The 16,455-nt window shown below is 32.4% G+C and overlaps 1 protein-coding gene across 2 annotated transcripts; it reads left to right on the forward strand.

The window, feature by feature from the left end:
- Positions 1–5,807: 5,807 nt before the first annotated feature.
- Positions 5,808–7,969, forward strand: LOC112734944 (uncharacterized). Of its 2 annotated transcripts, none has more exons than XM_072230100.1 (3): positions 5,808–5,996; positions 6,900–7,295; positions 7,373–7,969. In XM_072230100.1, the coding sequence occupies exons 2-3, from the start codon at positions 7,290–7,292 to the stop codon at positions 7,817–7,819; spliced, it is 453 nt and encodes a 150-aa protein (XP_072086201.1). In that variant the 5' UTR covers positions 5,808–5,996; positions 6,900–7,289; the 3' UTR covers positions 7,820–7,969. The 2 variants fall into 2 exon arrangements, with proteins under 2 accessions (XP_072086201.1, XP_025640268.1); XM_025784483.3 differs by lacking the exon at positions 5,808–5,996 and adding an exon at positions 6,065–6,825.
- Positions 7,970–16,455: the final 8,486 nt, after the last annotated feature.

The following is a 16,455-nucleotide window of genomic DNA, read 5'->3' on the forward strand; positions in this document are numbered from 1 at the left end:
TATAGATGTTTAGTTGAGGTTTTATGATTGGACACACACTACAAAAAAAATGCTGAATACTATTGGATTTATTGTTGAATTTAGTATCAGATGTTAGTGGCGGATTTACCGGTGGATTTGACAATAAAATCGTCGGATAAAAAAGTTGTCGTCGGATTTGATATTCTGACAGTAAAGTCGCCGATAATAATTGGAGAGAAATCAAGAAAAATTGACACCGGGATTACTGTGGGATTTACCGTTGGATTTATCCACAGGTAAATCTCAATTAATGAAACGTGGCGTTTTGGTCATATGCAATGCATTATCATCGGATTTATCTGCCGATAAACCTAATATAAATTCAAAATGCGCGGTCCACTCCCCTCACTTTTGAGAACAGCCTTCTCTCTCCCCCATTCAGCTCTCTCTTCTCTCTCCCCTACAACATCCTCTGGCAGCCCCTCTGGCCATCCTCCGCCACTGCTGCTCACCTCCATTCTCTTCTAAAGTATGTGCCAAGTTGTCTGGATCATGTTTCGTTACCTCAAATGGAGTTGCTCCATCTATCTCCGCCACTGTTAGAAGAGTTGTCGCTGCCACTCCCTCTGTCGCCAGAGCTATGTCTCTCCTCCGTCGTCCAGGTAGGTTGGCCTCATTTCTCTCCCTATTCCATCCTATTTTCATTTTTGTTTAATAAAAAAATCCAAACCTTTTTTGCCCTAACCCCTTTTTTGAACCATCATTCAAGTCCACCTCTGTCTCTGGTTCCTCTGTTCGCGACGAATTAGAGATGAAGAACAAGAAAACAAAATTAATGTTAGATGTGCATGTAACGAAAAATAGCCTACAACGACCATGATGAAAGTTCTGCTGTCGACGATGTTACTACCGAAAAGGAAAATAGTATTTTATTTTATTCAAAATAATTTTTTTTATTTTTTATTTGTCAAAAAGTTATTTATTTACTACTAAAAAAATACTATTCTAATTTTTTTTCCTAAATTTGCTTTTGTTTTTGATGAATGTTAAGGTAGGTCTACAAAAGATGTGTTGGTATTTGAAGGTTGATTAGTATAAGGCAGTGGTAAACATTTTTAAGTTTGGTTTAAATTATATTTTTGGACTAATGATGGCTGAATGTCAATTAGTGTTTGATATGGCTAGTTGATTGATTTTGTATGTGATTGTATTTGGCTGATGTTGTGAATTTTAGATTTGGTGAATAAATCTGCAAAGTTTTTATGATTTGGGTGCTTTTGGTGTTTGCTTGGTTTTCGTTTATATATGGTTTGTGAACTCATGATTGAATGTTAATGGTGACTATGCAGATTTTTTATTTTAAGTTTTTTATTGGATTCTTTTTGGCTGTTGTAGATTTTTACAAAATAACAACTTAACAGATCAAGTTCTATGAAACTTAATTGAAATCCGGATTGGATAACTAAGAAAACTTATTTACTTTTCAACTTTTAAAATTCTCTCATATGATTAATATTAATAATAGTTGATAATGAAATTTTTATTGGTTATGAATTTATGTTTGATTTGGCTATTGTGGCTTAATTTACGATAATATATGGTTAATGTTGTGGACGATAAATTATTTAATTGTTAATATCATAAATAGTTTGGTATGGTTGATTCTTTATGTAACGTAGTAGTATTAGTATAGCGGTATAGCCTAATCTCTAATGCTCATCAGTATTACTCTTTCGATTTCTAATTTAATTTTGTTCAATTTTTGTAATTGAGGGTTTGATCTATTTTAAATTTGATTTCCTTTTTAATTGAATTCTCTTTTTTTTTTAATGATAAACTTTGATATTTAAATTTGTTTGTGAACTTTTAACTAAAAATTATTAAACTGTTAATTTAAAAATTATTAGATTTAAATATTTAAAATTACATATTAAATTTTTTTAAAAAATTAAAATTTACTATTGAATTTATCGGCGGATTTATTAATTTAATTATTAATAATAAATAATATATTACCATCGGATTTACTAGGAGAAAAATCCGACGGTAACAAACTCCATAATTTCGCAATTAAAAGTTTATATTGGCCATTAAATCCGCCGGTAATTAGTGGCGGATAAAAAAATCTTATGGTACTAGTAGATTTTTTTGATAAATCTCCATTGTATACATTGTACAAATATTTCATTGGCTCCCATACTATTCAGAATAACCATCCAGATACTAGGGATAATAAATATCTCATCCCAAAAGCTTAAACTGATTTTGGGATTCACCAAGAATCGAACTGATACAACTCATCCCAAAAGCTTCAACTGATAGGAAAAGATAACACTAATAGTTATATCTCTAATACTGAATCGAACATCTCTAAACCTCTATTATACACATTGAACAAATATTCCATTGGTTTCTTATTTTTTTCTTTTGATATTATATTTGTTTGACACACTTTTTTTAATATAATTTTGTCTTAATAAAAAATAAGGAGAATTTAGCGACCTTATTTGGTAATTTAACATACAACAACGCAAGACCCATGCACGTACTATCCTTGTCAATCTTTAATTTCTTATTTACTATTTATTTGGTGATTGTTTGCTTTTTAATTAGGGGTGTTCGCAAATCGAATTAGGTTGAATATGATCATCGATCCTCACTAAATTCATTTGATTAGATATAATATTTATACTTTTTATATTATAATCTGGTCCAAATATATACAAATCAGATTAGATTCTGTAAAAATAAAAATATATTAAAAAAATTTATTTCTATAAAGAAAAAGTCAACAAAACTCTTTTTCACTCTAATAAAATCTTTTTTCATTGTTTTAAACACTATTTATCTTTAAAATATTATTAAATTAATCCTTTTAAATAATAAAAATAAAAAATATAACATATATGAATAATATCAATACAATATATATTATTGATGTATTTATTATTTGATATAGTAGATCCACAAATATACAGATCAAATTTGCAAATATCGATATAATATTTATAAATCGTACTGCACATTTATAAATATGATCTGATCTATAAACAATCTTATTCCTAATTTAATTGTATTATGATATGGGTGTATATAAATTGGGAGTTATCTTGTTTAAGTATTTTATATCCGATATGTACCTTTTGTGAAAGAATTATCTGATAACTATGGGATAGATAATACGCAAATTCATATCTAATCTTGTAGTAAAGTCATTTTTATCTTTTTTATTTTAAAAATTGAAAATAGGCCAGGAATTGATATCTTAAAACCCTTCAATTAAAAAAATTAAATTATTAAGTAAAAAATACAATGGGATTGTTGATTGTCTCTGATTGCTAGCCACTTGCACTTTGCAATACAAAAAGATAACATAATAAGAAGGAATTCGTATTTTACAGAAGCATGCGTATGAAAGGATGGACCATGCTCCATGATGAATCATCATCAAGGCATAGCCAGATGGTAGGAAGGGGGAAGTGATCCTCCCTAATTTTAATTTTTTACATGTAAATTATATGTAAATTTTAGTTTATTTTTTTTAATTTTATTTTAAGCTATTTTATTGTATAAATATTTTTTATTCTTTCTAATATTTTATCTAGTTTCGCTTTTGTCATGTGCTGAAATTGACCTGAACTTGCTTATTACTTTTGAAACTGCTATTTGTTGAGTTACGTGCACACTTTGACACTTTACTTGGATAATAATGCTCATTTCTTCCAAGAAAGAAATGCAACCACCCATGACTCTACTTGAGTTTTTATGAGAGGCCACATTTTCATTGCTTTACTTTAATTTATGTGTTTGTTACGTCTATATTGAGAGAACCACACATCTTATATGCATATGTTGAAATCGATTCACCCCCTTCCTCTTGTCCCTTCTTTTTCTTTTTCATATTTTGTAACTAAAAATCACTTTAATTTTATTGTCATAATATCTATTATCCTTCTCATTATTTCCCAATATTTTATAATTGCTACTAAATAATTGTTCGTTTCTCCTTATTTTCTTTTTATAGTTTTTGTCCGTAATTGTAACCTGACGCTAATAGTCATTGACTTATTTTCTGTGTTATTACTTATTTGCTTTTTTAAGAGAAATACTAATTCGATAAGGTCAAAGTAGTGATCGCATCAATTATTTATTTATTTCTACCTCCACGATGCATGTGTGACTTAATTTGCTCAGCGTTACTAGCAAGCAAGTTTAGATTCAAAATACATTAAATTCAATCTAAAAGCAAAGCTTGACGATTTTTTGATTGTGTTTGTTTATAGGTACGTGACACTAAGATAAAAATATAAAAGTTATGTTTGATATAGTACTTATTTGAAAGCTATTATTTTGATAAAAAAATATCTTTTTTTAATAAAAAATCTTTTTTTTTCTTTATCGTATTTGGTAAATTTTTAGTAGCAAAAGTAAAAGTACTAGAAAAATAAAAAAAAATGTCTTTTTTTGAGAAACTGTAATTTACATCTTTTTTTAAAAGATATTTTTTCTTTAAAAAAATATTTTTCATGTAATAAATAAATAAATAAGTACTTTTATATCATTATACCCAAACATAATTGATAGATAGAAAGATCTTTTTGTATGAGATATCCAAACATAAAATTACTTTTACTTTTCTATAAGAACTTTTAAAAAAATAACTCGAAAAAATTTTTTTTCTTAGAAGCTCACCCAAACAAACCTATAAAAATATTATGTTTAAAGATACTAAATTAGTAAAAATGACATAAAAACACTAATAAAAGATATAACTTTTTTTATTATTCGTGTTAATTTTTTATAATTATATTTTTTATTATTATATTTTCTTTCAAGTTTTTGAATAAAAAATTTAATTAGATTTTTATAATTTGTTCTAGTTTATCACCAAATAAAATACAAAAATATTAACTTTTGTATTTTTATCTTTTGTGTCTTATTTTTAGTATTTTATCTTATTCTATTCTAAAAACCAAATGTGAAAATTAAAAGGTTATATCTCTTGAAAGATTTGAACTTGATAACAGGCTGAATTCGGACACCGTGTTAGAGATTTTTGGCCTTCATTGAATTTTTGATAATATAATTTGAACACTATTAAATATAGTTTTTTTTTTTTTTTTTGGTGTAATCATATGACTCGTAATCCATTTAAATAAATGTTTAAAGTACAAATTTTGTATTGTACCTATAATAATGATCAAAATAATTAGCAGAATAGTATGTGTTTCGTTGAGAATGTACACTCTGAGGTATAGCTTGTTGTTATTAAACAATAATTACTTTTTCTTTTTCTAAATGGCTGCGTTGTGAACTCCTCGAAACTTTGGCATTGGCTCAGAATTTGTAAAAAAGACTTCGACACTTAAATCAATAACTATCTTTCAAGATAAAGAACTAAGAGTATTAGGATAATAGTCTCTTTTTTATTCTCCCCACCCACCTTGTTTGTATTCGTATTTATTCTCGTTTAGCCTAACCAACTTTTTGCATCTTCTCCGAGATTTAGTATGAGTTCTAAAGAGGTGGAGGCAGTTATTTGGTTAAATCCGATTTAAAATGTGTTTTTGAATAAGATTTTGAGGCATAACCATTTTCTACCGGAGTATGAGGGGTAAAAATCACAGCCCTTAAACTTAACCTGCTTTCTTGTATTGTTTTTTTAGCAACTTGAGCTTTCATAAAAATTATGGTGTTGTACCTCGGAACGATGCTGCCTGGTGAGCCCCCAAGCTCAACGCGTGGCCTTTTAGTTGGCAGGAGCAAGCTTGAATTTTCACTCTCAAAATGCGAAAAGTGACTTTGAAGTGTGATACTATAATAAATGTTGTTGTGCAGTTATTTCAAGGGAATCATTACCACACATTTTAGTGGCAAGTGAACAGTTTTTAATCAAACAGTTATTATCAAATAGTAGGGGAAATGTGTGGAAATATTAGTTTGGTTTCTTTTTTACTTGCTTTATTTGCACTTTGAAAAAGGATACTAGTTATCTACTCCATCTAGTCAAGCAGGAAAAGAAATGAGTTCACAAGGTTAGTCGTTTCATTACTTTTTCTTGTTGCTTTCTACTGGTGGCTAGAGAAAAGGTGGTAGAGGTAAAATATATATATATATATATATATATATATATATATATAAGCAGGTTCATGTTAATGTGAAGTGTCGTGTGTCCATTTTTGAAAATACAGAGTTCTTGTCCGAACTCGGTGTTGTTAACTGGGTAAGGAATGGTGTAGCGATTAGTGTGGAGTTCCTTCCCTATAATGATGAAGGGAGGGTTTGTGAAAAAAAATGGGTGATTGGACCTATTTCTATTTGTATACTTGTTTGTTAATAGAGTTGAACCTTAGGTTTCCATTCTCAGATTTCGAATGCACCGTACCGGTGCAACTAAATTGTGCCCCTTCGCAACTACATTCAAATTCATGGGCTTTTCTACAAGCCTATGAATGTTTGATGGATTTTCTCGAATTTTCCATTCTTTAAACGTCTTTTTTTCTTTGTTTCAACCTAAGGGCATGTGAAAAGGTTTCTAGGTTAATCTCAGTAGTCATGTACCCAGGCCGCTCTCTGTTTATATTGTACAAATCTTTCTTCAAAGATTTTAAAGCAATGTTTGTGAAGGCCAGTTCGTCGGAGACTGAGTATCCATTTTTTTTAGATGGGGAATTGGGTGAAAATTTTTTTCTTTATTGGTGTCCGAAACCTATGCAAATATTGGATGCGACTATGAGAAGTGATGAGGAAAATTGGTTTTTGGACTTCTTGATAGACTATTTTTCAGCAGGAAAATTGTTGTCAATTTCTGAATTGTTAAAATTAAAGCGGAGTCAAATAAGAAGGCACTAGGAGATTATATAGGTAAGTGAACGGTATCGAGATCTTTTCTGTATGACAATTTTATTTTGATACATGTACTTTTATTTGTGTTGTAGGTGGAAGGGTCCTGACCTTGACTACAGCTCGACTGAAGTCTTTTTCCTTAACCAAAAAAAGAAAAGTGACAAAGATGATTATGCTATAGGTGCAGACAGAGATGTCAATGTTGACGTAGCTCAGTTTAGTGCTCGTCCTATCACAAGGCAAAGAGGAAAATGTTTGATTCAGATAAGTCTTTGAAAATGATCTCAGATGAGGAGATGGATCCGGGAGGTGGGAATGTGGTTAAAAAGCAAAGGCGACTTCTTGGTTATATCAATGGAGCAAGTTCTCAATCGATGTGGAGCGAGCAATTTTTGCTTATGGAATTGGCTGATAAGGTTGCCCAGTATTTTGACATTGTCAAGCTGTTGAAGGATGTGGGAAAATAGGGCATTGGATAGTATATGCAAGTATGGATAAAGTTATGTGCATTGAATGTGTATGTTTGTGTTGAATTTGATTTTAATATGTTTGTTTGTCTTTGTAGGTGGTCGGTACCAGATTACTATGTATGGGTCGGACAACAGAGCTGTTGGGTGCTGAAGAAAAAGGTGAAGCAGAAAGGATATTAAAATTGGAGAAATCTTTGAAAGAAAGAGATGATGTTATTATAGATGTGACCATAAAAATGAAAAGCAAAGAAGAAGAAGTGGGGAAGTTGCAGGTTCAGATTTGCCTGTTACAAAGTCAAATGAAAGAGTCCGATAATGACAAAGGAAGAATGACCTCTAGGATTCACGAGCTGGAAAACGAGGTATTAGAAATGTTCTCGGCTGGTTTTGATCAGGCGGTGAGTCAAGTGGTGACCTTTGCACCCGAGTTTTATGTCGGCAATCTTGATGTTACCAAGATTGTTGTTAATGGTAAGCTTGTAGATGATGAAATTGGGGAGGCTGAGGATGAAAACATGGCCACTGGTGAAAAAGATAATTGATATATGTTTGTATGAATTTAGTATGAAACTTTTGTTGAACTTTGTTAATGTTATGTCGGATTTTTGCCGATCTTTGATATTGGTGTCTTTTGTATGAACAATTGTTAGACTTTTGAATGATATGATGTTTATCCTGCTTAGTTATGATAATTTTACTAGCTTCCAACTTTTGTATGTTGTTTGTATAGAGAAGAAAATGTATACCCTTTTATTTGAATTGATAAGGCCTTCCGTTGTAGAAGACTTCGGGTGATTGGCCTCGTTAAAACCTCTTCAAGTAAAACCCGATGCGGAAAAAAATCTCGTAATTAGGAAAAAGAGTACCTTTTGACCTTGTCTTTTACAAAAAACTAACTATAATATAAACATAATGACGATATGTTCCAAGTATTAGGAAGGTCGGTCCCTGTCAATGTTTGTAAAGAATATGCACATTTCCCATGTACCTTTGAAATTTGAAAGGACTTTCCCAGGTTGTCGCGAGTTTTCCATGTCCTAGTGGTTTCTGGAAATCCTCAAGTTTGCAGAGTACTAAATCTCCTTGTTGTAGTATTCTTAGGCGCATCTTCTTGTTATATTTTTTTTGTATTGTGATTTGCATAGACTATTGTTGAGTCTGGCTAAGTCCCGCTCCTGATCCAATGTATCAAGTTTGGCTAATCGTGCTCGTGTGTTAGTCTCTTCGTCCAAGAGGTCGGTTCAGATCGATCTTTGAGAGATTTCTACTAGTATCATGGAATCTGCTCCATAGACTAGTCGGAATGGTGTCTCTTTTGTTGAGGATTGTGGTGTGGTATTGTAACTCCATAGGATCTCACGAATTAGCTTAGCCCAGCGTCCTTTGGCTTCTGCTAGCTTTTTCCTTAGAGCATGCAATATGATTTTATTAGCTGCCTCTTTGAGTCCATTGCTTTGTGAGGGGTTTGACAGAGGAAAAATGGTGTTTGATGTGAAGATTTGTTAAAAAAAGATGCAATTTTTTATCAGTAAACCATCTACCATTGTCGGTAATGATTTCTTTAGGTAATTTGTATCTACATATTAGATATTTTCAAATGAAAGAGTACAGTGTACCTTATTCGAGGTTATTTTGGCAAGTGGTTGTCCTTCTATCCACTTTGTAAAGTAATCTAGAGTTACCAATAAGAATTTTACCTGTCCTATTGATGCTGAGAATGGTCCAAAAATATCTAGCCCCCATTTTTGGAAAGGCCACCCGACTTCCGAGGTGTGCAACAATTCAGCTAGGTTATAGATAATCGGCGTGCATTTTTGGCAACTGTGACAGTGCTAGACTTTTTCCATGTAATCTTTTCTCAGTGAAGGCCAGAAGTACCCTACTCTTAAAAGCTTCGAGGCCAGACTTCGACCTCCTATATGCGTACTGCATACACCTTTGTGGACATTCGAGATTGCTAGTTCTGCTTCTGCAGTTTCGAGACACTTGAGTAATGGTTGGGAGAACCCCTTCTTATATAGGTCATCTTCGTAGAGGGTAAAATAGTTTGCTCTCTTTTTGAATAACTTTGACATTCCTTCTGATGCTGGTACCTGTCCAGTTCTCAAATAATCTATGTATGAATTTCTCCAATCTATTTGCTATAACAAACTCATAACATTTTTGCCATTTATACTTGGTTCTCAAAGGTTAATTGTGATAAGATCGGTGTAATATCGTCTATTTTAGAGGTATCCAGTTTAGATAAGATATCTGCTCTATGGTTTTATTCCCTAGGTATATGTATGATTTCAAAATGTTGAAAATATTGTATGAGGTGCTTTACTGCATTTAAATATTGTTCTAAGAGAGGATCTCGTACCTGAAAGTTACCATTTACCTATTAGACAACTAGTAAAGAATCACAGTGTACTTTAAGGTTTTGAACGTTTGCTTCTCTCGCCAGTCGTAACTCGGCGAGCAGGGCTTCATATTCAGATTGGTTATTGCTCGTCTGAAATGAGAATTTAATTGACTGCTCGGCTAAGACGTCGATCTTGTCTTTAAGAATAATTCTTGCTACACAGCCTTCATTGTTAGAGGCGTCGTCGACATATAACTCCCAAAAGAAAATGACCTTGTGTGTGGTGGTAGATTCGGCGATAAAATCGACGAGAATTTGAGACTTCAACGGTCCTCTTGATTGGTATGAGATGTCAAACTCTGATAGTTCCACCAACCATTTGGTGAGCCTTCCAGCAAGATCTGGCCGTGTTAGTATTTGTCGTAGTGGTTGGTTTTTCCGAACTATAATTTGGTGACTTTGAAAATAATATCGTAGGCATCGAGCTGTGATTATCAAAGTAAATGCAATCTTTCTACAGTTGGGTATCTTGTCTCGGCATTCTGTAATATCTTGCTGACAAAATAAACTGGGTGTTGCTCCTTACCTATTTTTGTTACAAGTACAGAACTAACTGCATAAGGTGAAATTGAAAGATATAAATAAAGAGGTTTACCATACTATGGTTTCTGGAGGATAGGTGGCAAGCTAAGGAGATTTTTGAAATTCGTGAATGCTTGTTCGTAGTCATATGTCCATACAAAGTTCCTGGCCTTCCGTAGGCTGGAAAAAAAGTGGTAAGACCTTGCAGCAGCTCGGGGAAAGAATCTTGACAATGCTGCTAAGTGTCCAGTGAGCTCTGGACCTCTTTGATGGTCTGTGGTGATTTCATTTGTATTACAGCCTAACATTTATCAGGATTTGCTTCTATTCTCCGATGTGTCATCATGAAACCAAGGAATTTTTTTCCGTGGAATCCGAATGCACACTTGTCAGGGTTTAGTCGCATATTGTATTTTTGCAGCTGTTGAAAAACTTCCAAAAGGTTAGCTTGATGGGTTTCTTCGGATTCCAACTTTACAACCATATCGTCGACGTATACTTCCATATTCCGACCAATCTGATCTCAGAAGATGTTGTCCATCAGCCTCTGGTATGTGGCACCTGCATTCTTAAGTCCAAAGGGCATTACTTTATAGCAAAAATTATCGTGGCTTGTTATAAATGTAGTTATATATTGGTCTCTGAGGTGCATTAGTATCTAATTATAACTAGAATAAGCATCCATGAAGCTCAAAGCTTTGAAATCTGAGGTATTGTCTACTAATTTGTCGATGCATGGCAAGGGGTATGAATCTTTGGGACAAGTCTTGTTCAAGTCTGTAAAGTCTACACACATGCGCCATTTTTCTGAGCTCTTCTTTACCATAACTACGTTTTCCAAACATGATGTGAATCGAATTTCATGTATGAATCTTGCATCAAGAAATTTATGAGTTTCTACGACAGCAGCATCCCTTCTTTCAGTCCCGAGGTTTTGCTTTTTTTTGTCATACCAGTTAGACATTTGGGTTAATGGCGAGCTTATGGCATATGACATTCGAGTTGATTCCGGGCATGTCTACCGAGGTCCATGCATAGAGATCGGCGTTGGACCGAAGTAATGTGTTGATTTTTATGCGTTGCTTGCAGGAAAAACAGATCCGATATTAGTATATTAGGATTCACTTTCTATGAGTTGTACCTTTCGGAGTTCGTCCATTGGTATTGGTTGGCTGGCAAAATTATCCCAGGGGTCAAGCTCGACTACGGTTGGAATATCTTCTATGTTGTATACAGAGTTAACCTGTTGAATAGATTCCGACAGTGGTGATCTCAATTTCAAACCTGCATTGTAGCATTTTCTTGCATCTTTATGGTCGGCATGGACGGTTGCAACATCACCCTGCACATGAAACTTCACACACAAATAAATTGCAGAAACAATAGCTCCGAAAGAATTAAGGGATGGTTGTCCCAATATGATGTTATAAGTACTAAAAATTGAATCTAGGATTTTTTAGCATGGATGGTCTCCTAAAGTTGTTCTTAACCAAACATAACTTGTGACAGGAACCCTTTTTTCCCGGAGAATCCTACCAATTCTCTAGTTGAGGGTTGCAATGCTCTTTCGCTAAGTTGCATCTTTTGAAAAGTGGAAAAGAATATCACATCGGCACTACTTTCTGGGTCGAGTAAGACTTTCTTGACCGTCAAATCCCCTACGCTTATAGAGATCACAAGGGATCATCGAGGTTTGGACATTGTGATTGCAGATCTGATGCACTGAAAGTGATGTTGTTGGTGAAGGAGGTTGGTTGTTGCACTGACAGACCTTCCTCCATGGTACACATTGTTTAGTAGCTCCTTTTTCTGGCAGAGTTGGTGGTCCCTCCTCATGCGAAGCTTTTTGAGATGTAGTTAATGACTCCTCATTGTGCAGATAGTTGAGGTGGAATGGGCTATTTTCCTTTGTCTTTAGAAGCCGAGGTAAGGCTTGGTTGGTCCGTTGTTTATGGGAAGCTCATTGTATCTCTTTGAATTCGGCCTTGACGTATTTGTCTAGCAATCCTTGTCGTGCCAGTCACTCCAACAGGTCTTTTGCCACCATACACTCATCAGTCGTGTGTCTGAAATTTTGGTGAAATGTGCAGTGTTGCTCTTGTCTATGTACTTCTGATCTTGATAAGTCCCTACTTTGCTAGGCAATTCTATGATCTTAGCATGAAGGATTTCTTTGATTATGTTCTCCCTGTTAGTGTTGAATTGTGTATATGAGTTGAACTTCGGTGCCAGCTTGAATGGATTCTTGTGCTCTCGCATTTGATTCGGCTTCCTATGATTGTTCTCATCTCTGCAAGGTGTCAGTTTTTCTATTCTCCTAGCCTTGTCCAACCGCTTTGTCTCGAAATTCAGTTAGTGTTTTGGGTTTGGTGACAGCTCATTTCTTGGAATTTTTTTGGGTGGAGACCGCTCTTCAAGGCGTGCAAATGCACATTGGGACTAAGATCAGAAATCTCCATTATGATTTTGGTGAACCTTGTTATATTGACTAATATGAACTAATAAAAAATTGATTCCTATACTTATTTATAAATTAAATCTTACTATTAGTTTTACAAAACTTACATTGTTAACAAGTACTACATAAATAAATATGCTAAAATTAGTTTGAATATATTAAGTATAATCTATAAATGTTTTCAGAGAATTCATAAACAAAATTAATATTATTTTTACGTGTAATCCTAGAAAAATATTTTTTTTCAATTAATATTAATTAACTTTTAAAAATATTTTATTTATCTTAAATTTTAGATCATAAATTAATTAAATTTTAAAATTTTTTAATATTAATTGACTAAAAATTAGTTTCATGTATTTTTTTATTTTTATTGGTATGTATTATTATAATTTTTTTCTTATAATAAAATTTTTTGTTGGTTGAATGTTGTTGGCCGTGGAAGAGAGAGTAGAGAACTAAGAACAACTCTAATGGGATCTGTTCTTGTGTAGTAAGTTAGACTTGAGGTATAACTCGTCTAAAGTGGAAGAGGTATATGCTGGTTTTAAGAGAAACGTTAACGGTGAGCACCTGCAAAGACACTACAACGCTCAAGTTAGTAAGAGTAGAAGATGAATATAATGTTACTCAGAGTGAGTAGCATACCTTTTACATAGTTAGGGTTTAGTATTTATAAAGTCTAATCCTCTGCAGAGTGGTTGAGATATTTGCCTGTTTTTTCGGTAACCACCTTAGTTTGTTTTTGAGTGGGTTGTTATCAACGAAATTCTCTCTAACTGAAGATAAATCACGTTTGTTATTGTATTTGAATTCCGATTTACAAACATAGTTGGACTGGGTTATAACTACCGGATCACAATTTCCAAACTTGTTGTGGACCTATGAATCGGAATGGTGATAGTAATAGTAGTAGCTCCTAAACTCAACTTGTTGTATCTTGAAAAATGATAGTCATGCTTGGAAGTAGCTTCATGTGAATAGTAAAGCAAAAGAAATTTGAGAATAATTAGGAATAATGGTTAAATAACGAGATGAAGATTAGCTCCCAAGATTAACTTGATAATCTTGAGAATGAGATTTGGTGTTGCTTGCATTTGTGTACTTTTGGATGAGTTCATAGTTGATTGGATTCTGGCTTATATGTATCGGCTTGATTTGATTGATTCCGACTTATGACTGTTGGTTTGTTGGAAGTGACTCCGACTTTTCGATTTGTTGGAGGTGACTCCGACTTATAGTTGCCGGTTTGTTTAAAATGATGCCGACTTATTGCTGTCGATTTGTTTGGAGTGATTCGGACTTATAATTGATGATTTATTTGAAATGATTCCGACTTATATCTATCAGTTTGTTTTTGTATGCCAATGTTAATATTGGTTTGTCGTAGTTTCGATAAAAGTTCTATTAGCTTTCAAGAATTGATATAGCAATAACAGAATGGAAGATTATTAGTCATGGTCTCATAGAGATTATAAAATAAGATAATGATTATAGAGCATATATAATTGTTCGCGAACTAATTGATAACTGGGTTTGTTTCTGAATTGATAAAAAGCTGAATTTTGTTCTCGGATTGATTGGTAGTCGAATTTATTATCGGATTGATTAATAGCCGAGTTTATTCTCGGATTGATTGATTGATTTGAAGTTGAATGATTGTATCAAAGTATCACTTGTGTGAGTTATACTTGAGCTTGAGTATCCGATCTTTATGGTCAGTTATTAGGGATAATAGAACATGATAAATAACTTGGTATCTTGTACGTTTGAAAATTGGAGTATAGTTTGATTTTGATTTGATCGTACTGAATGGCTTATAGATCCATTAGGGATAGTGATAATAAATGAGACTAAGAGAAAAATTGAAAACAAAAGAATAAAGATATTTTATTAATGAAAGAAAAAAACATCACTGTGTTTCGATTTGTGAGCTTAGCTGAAATGCACCTTTAGGCCAATGTAATACATTGATTTTAGAGTAAGCTCTGTTAGAAGGTTCAGATTATTCGAGTTATAGTCTACATGGCGGTACTATTGTTGGAGTTGTTTTTGGTGAGTTTGTTTATAGTACCGTCTAACTTTCTTTTGGTTGTTTTTGGTGAGTTTGTTTATAGTACCGTCTAACTTTCTTTTGGTCGACATGACTGTATTATCCTGTATACAAAATTTGGCGTAAAAATATATAGTAGAAACCGTGGTACCAGATATTCTTAAAGAAGGTCTATCGAAAATGAAATATAGAATGACAATTTACAATGAAATATAGCGTGTCCAAGGTTGGTATACGAAATGGTAAGATACATAAAAGTAAAGCGGTTCAACTATATAGAGTAATGTATACCTTATAAGAGGTCATGTTGTATTGAAAATCAAAGTAAACGAATTATATAAGCATGTTAGTTTATGCGTATGCATTGTATTACCGTGGTATAATATCTTATCGATTTGATCTGTTGCGGTCATTCGTCTTTCGATTGTTTTCCGAGGTAATTTCGAATTTTTCAGAGAATTTGGTAAAATTTGTTTCCTTTGTTGATGGGTTTGGAATGACTATTACTACAATCGTTATTCCCGAGGTGTGGTGATCACCACTGTCACCGTTACTAGAACTTTTCTGATCCTCCTCATCACCTTGTTCGTTTTGGTTCACAAATTCCGTTAATCTTCAAATTTCTGCTTTTAATGATTCCTTGATCACTAACCGTTCGGCTATAGTAGGGAGTTGAGGAGATGGATTGTTTTGCTTTTCTGCCATTGATTAAAACTTGCAAAAGATGGTAGATAATTAGACAGACAAGATGATAATGGGTTAAGTAAACTCGGTTCTCCTTCAGCTGAAATGAAAGAGGTATACACATGTTTCAAGAGAAACGGCAGCGGCAGACACTTGCAAAGGCACTCCGACGCTCAAGTTAGTAAGAGTAGAAGATGAATATAATGTTAGTCAGAGTGAGTAGCGTACCTTTTACATAGTTAGGGTTTGGTATTTATAGAGTGTAATCGTTTACAGAGAGGTTGAGATATTTGCCTGATCTTTTGATAACCACTTTAGTTTGTTTTTTAGTAAGAGCAAGATTCTCTCTAACTAGATAAGTCATATTTGTTATTGTATTTGAATTTCAATTTATAGGTATAGTTGGATCGAATTATAACCACTGGATCAGGATCAATCTTGGGTATCACCTTTGATCTATATAGTAAATAAATTGATATAACATTAAAAATTGTATTGAATACTATTTTTGAAATGATATAGATAAAGAGATACATTTGAATAAAAAATAGTAAAAATTTAAATCTATTAAATAAACACTAATAGTGTTCCTATAATATTATAATATTATTATATTGTAATATTATACCAAAACTCCATTAAAATTATTTAAATAAATAATATATACTCAGTTGTACTCTGTATTTTATTATTTTATTTTTTATCAATTTGATAAAAAATTAGCTCCAAATCAATTTAACATAAATTTTTATCAATTTTATTCATTTTTTATTATACTTAATTAAGTAATATTTTAAAATTTATTTTTATTAGTATGTAATATCTTTTAAATATAGTATATATTATTAGTTTTGTTATTTTATTTTTTTATTTTAGTTAAAATTTTTAATTTAATTAAATTTATTTAAAATAATTAAAAATAATTTAATTTTTAAATTAAAATGAAATCATACATTAAAATGAGAAATGTTATATTAAATTTTATAAATATTTATGTAATATTTGATAGAATCTAGAATAAAATAAAATTAATACGTAAACATTGAAGATGCTCTAA

This window comes from Arachis hypogaea, chromosome 20 (genome assembly GCF_003086295.3).
Source record: "Arachis hypogaea cultivar Tifrunner chromosome 20, arahy.Tifrunner.gnm2.J5K5, whole genome shotgun sequence".
In the NCBI taxonomy this organism is placed as follows: domain Eukaryota; kingdom Viridiplantae; phylum Streptophyta; class Magnoliopsida; order Fabales; family Fabaceae; genus Arachis; species Arachis hypogaea.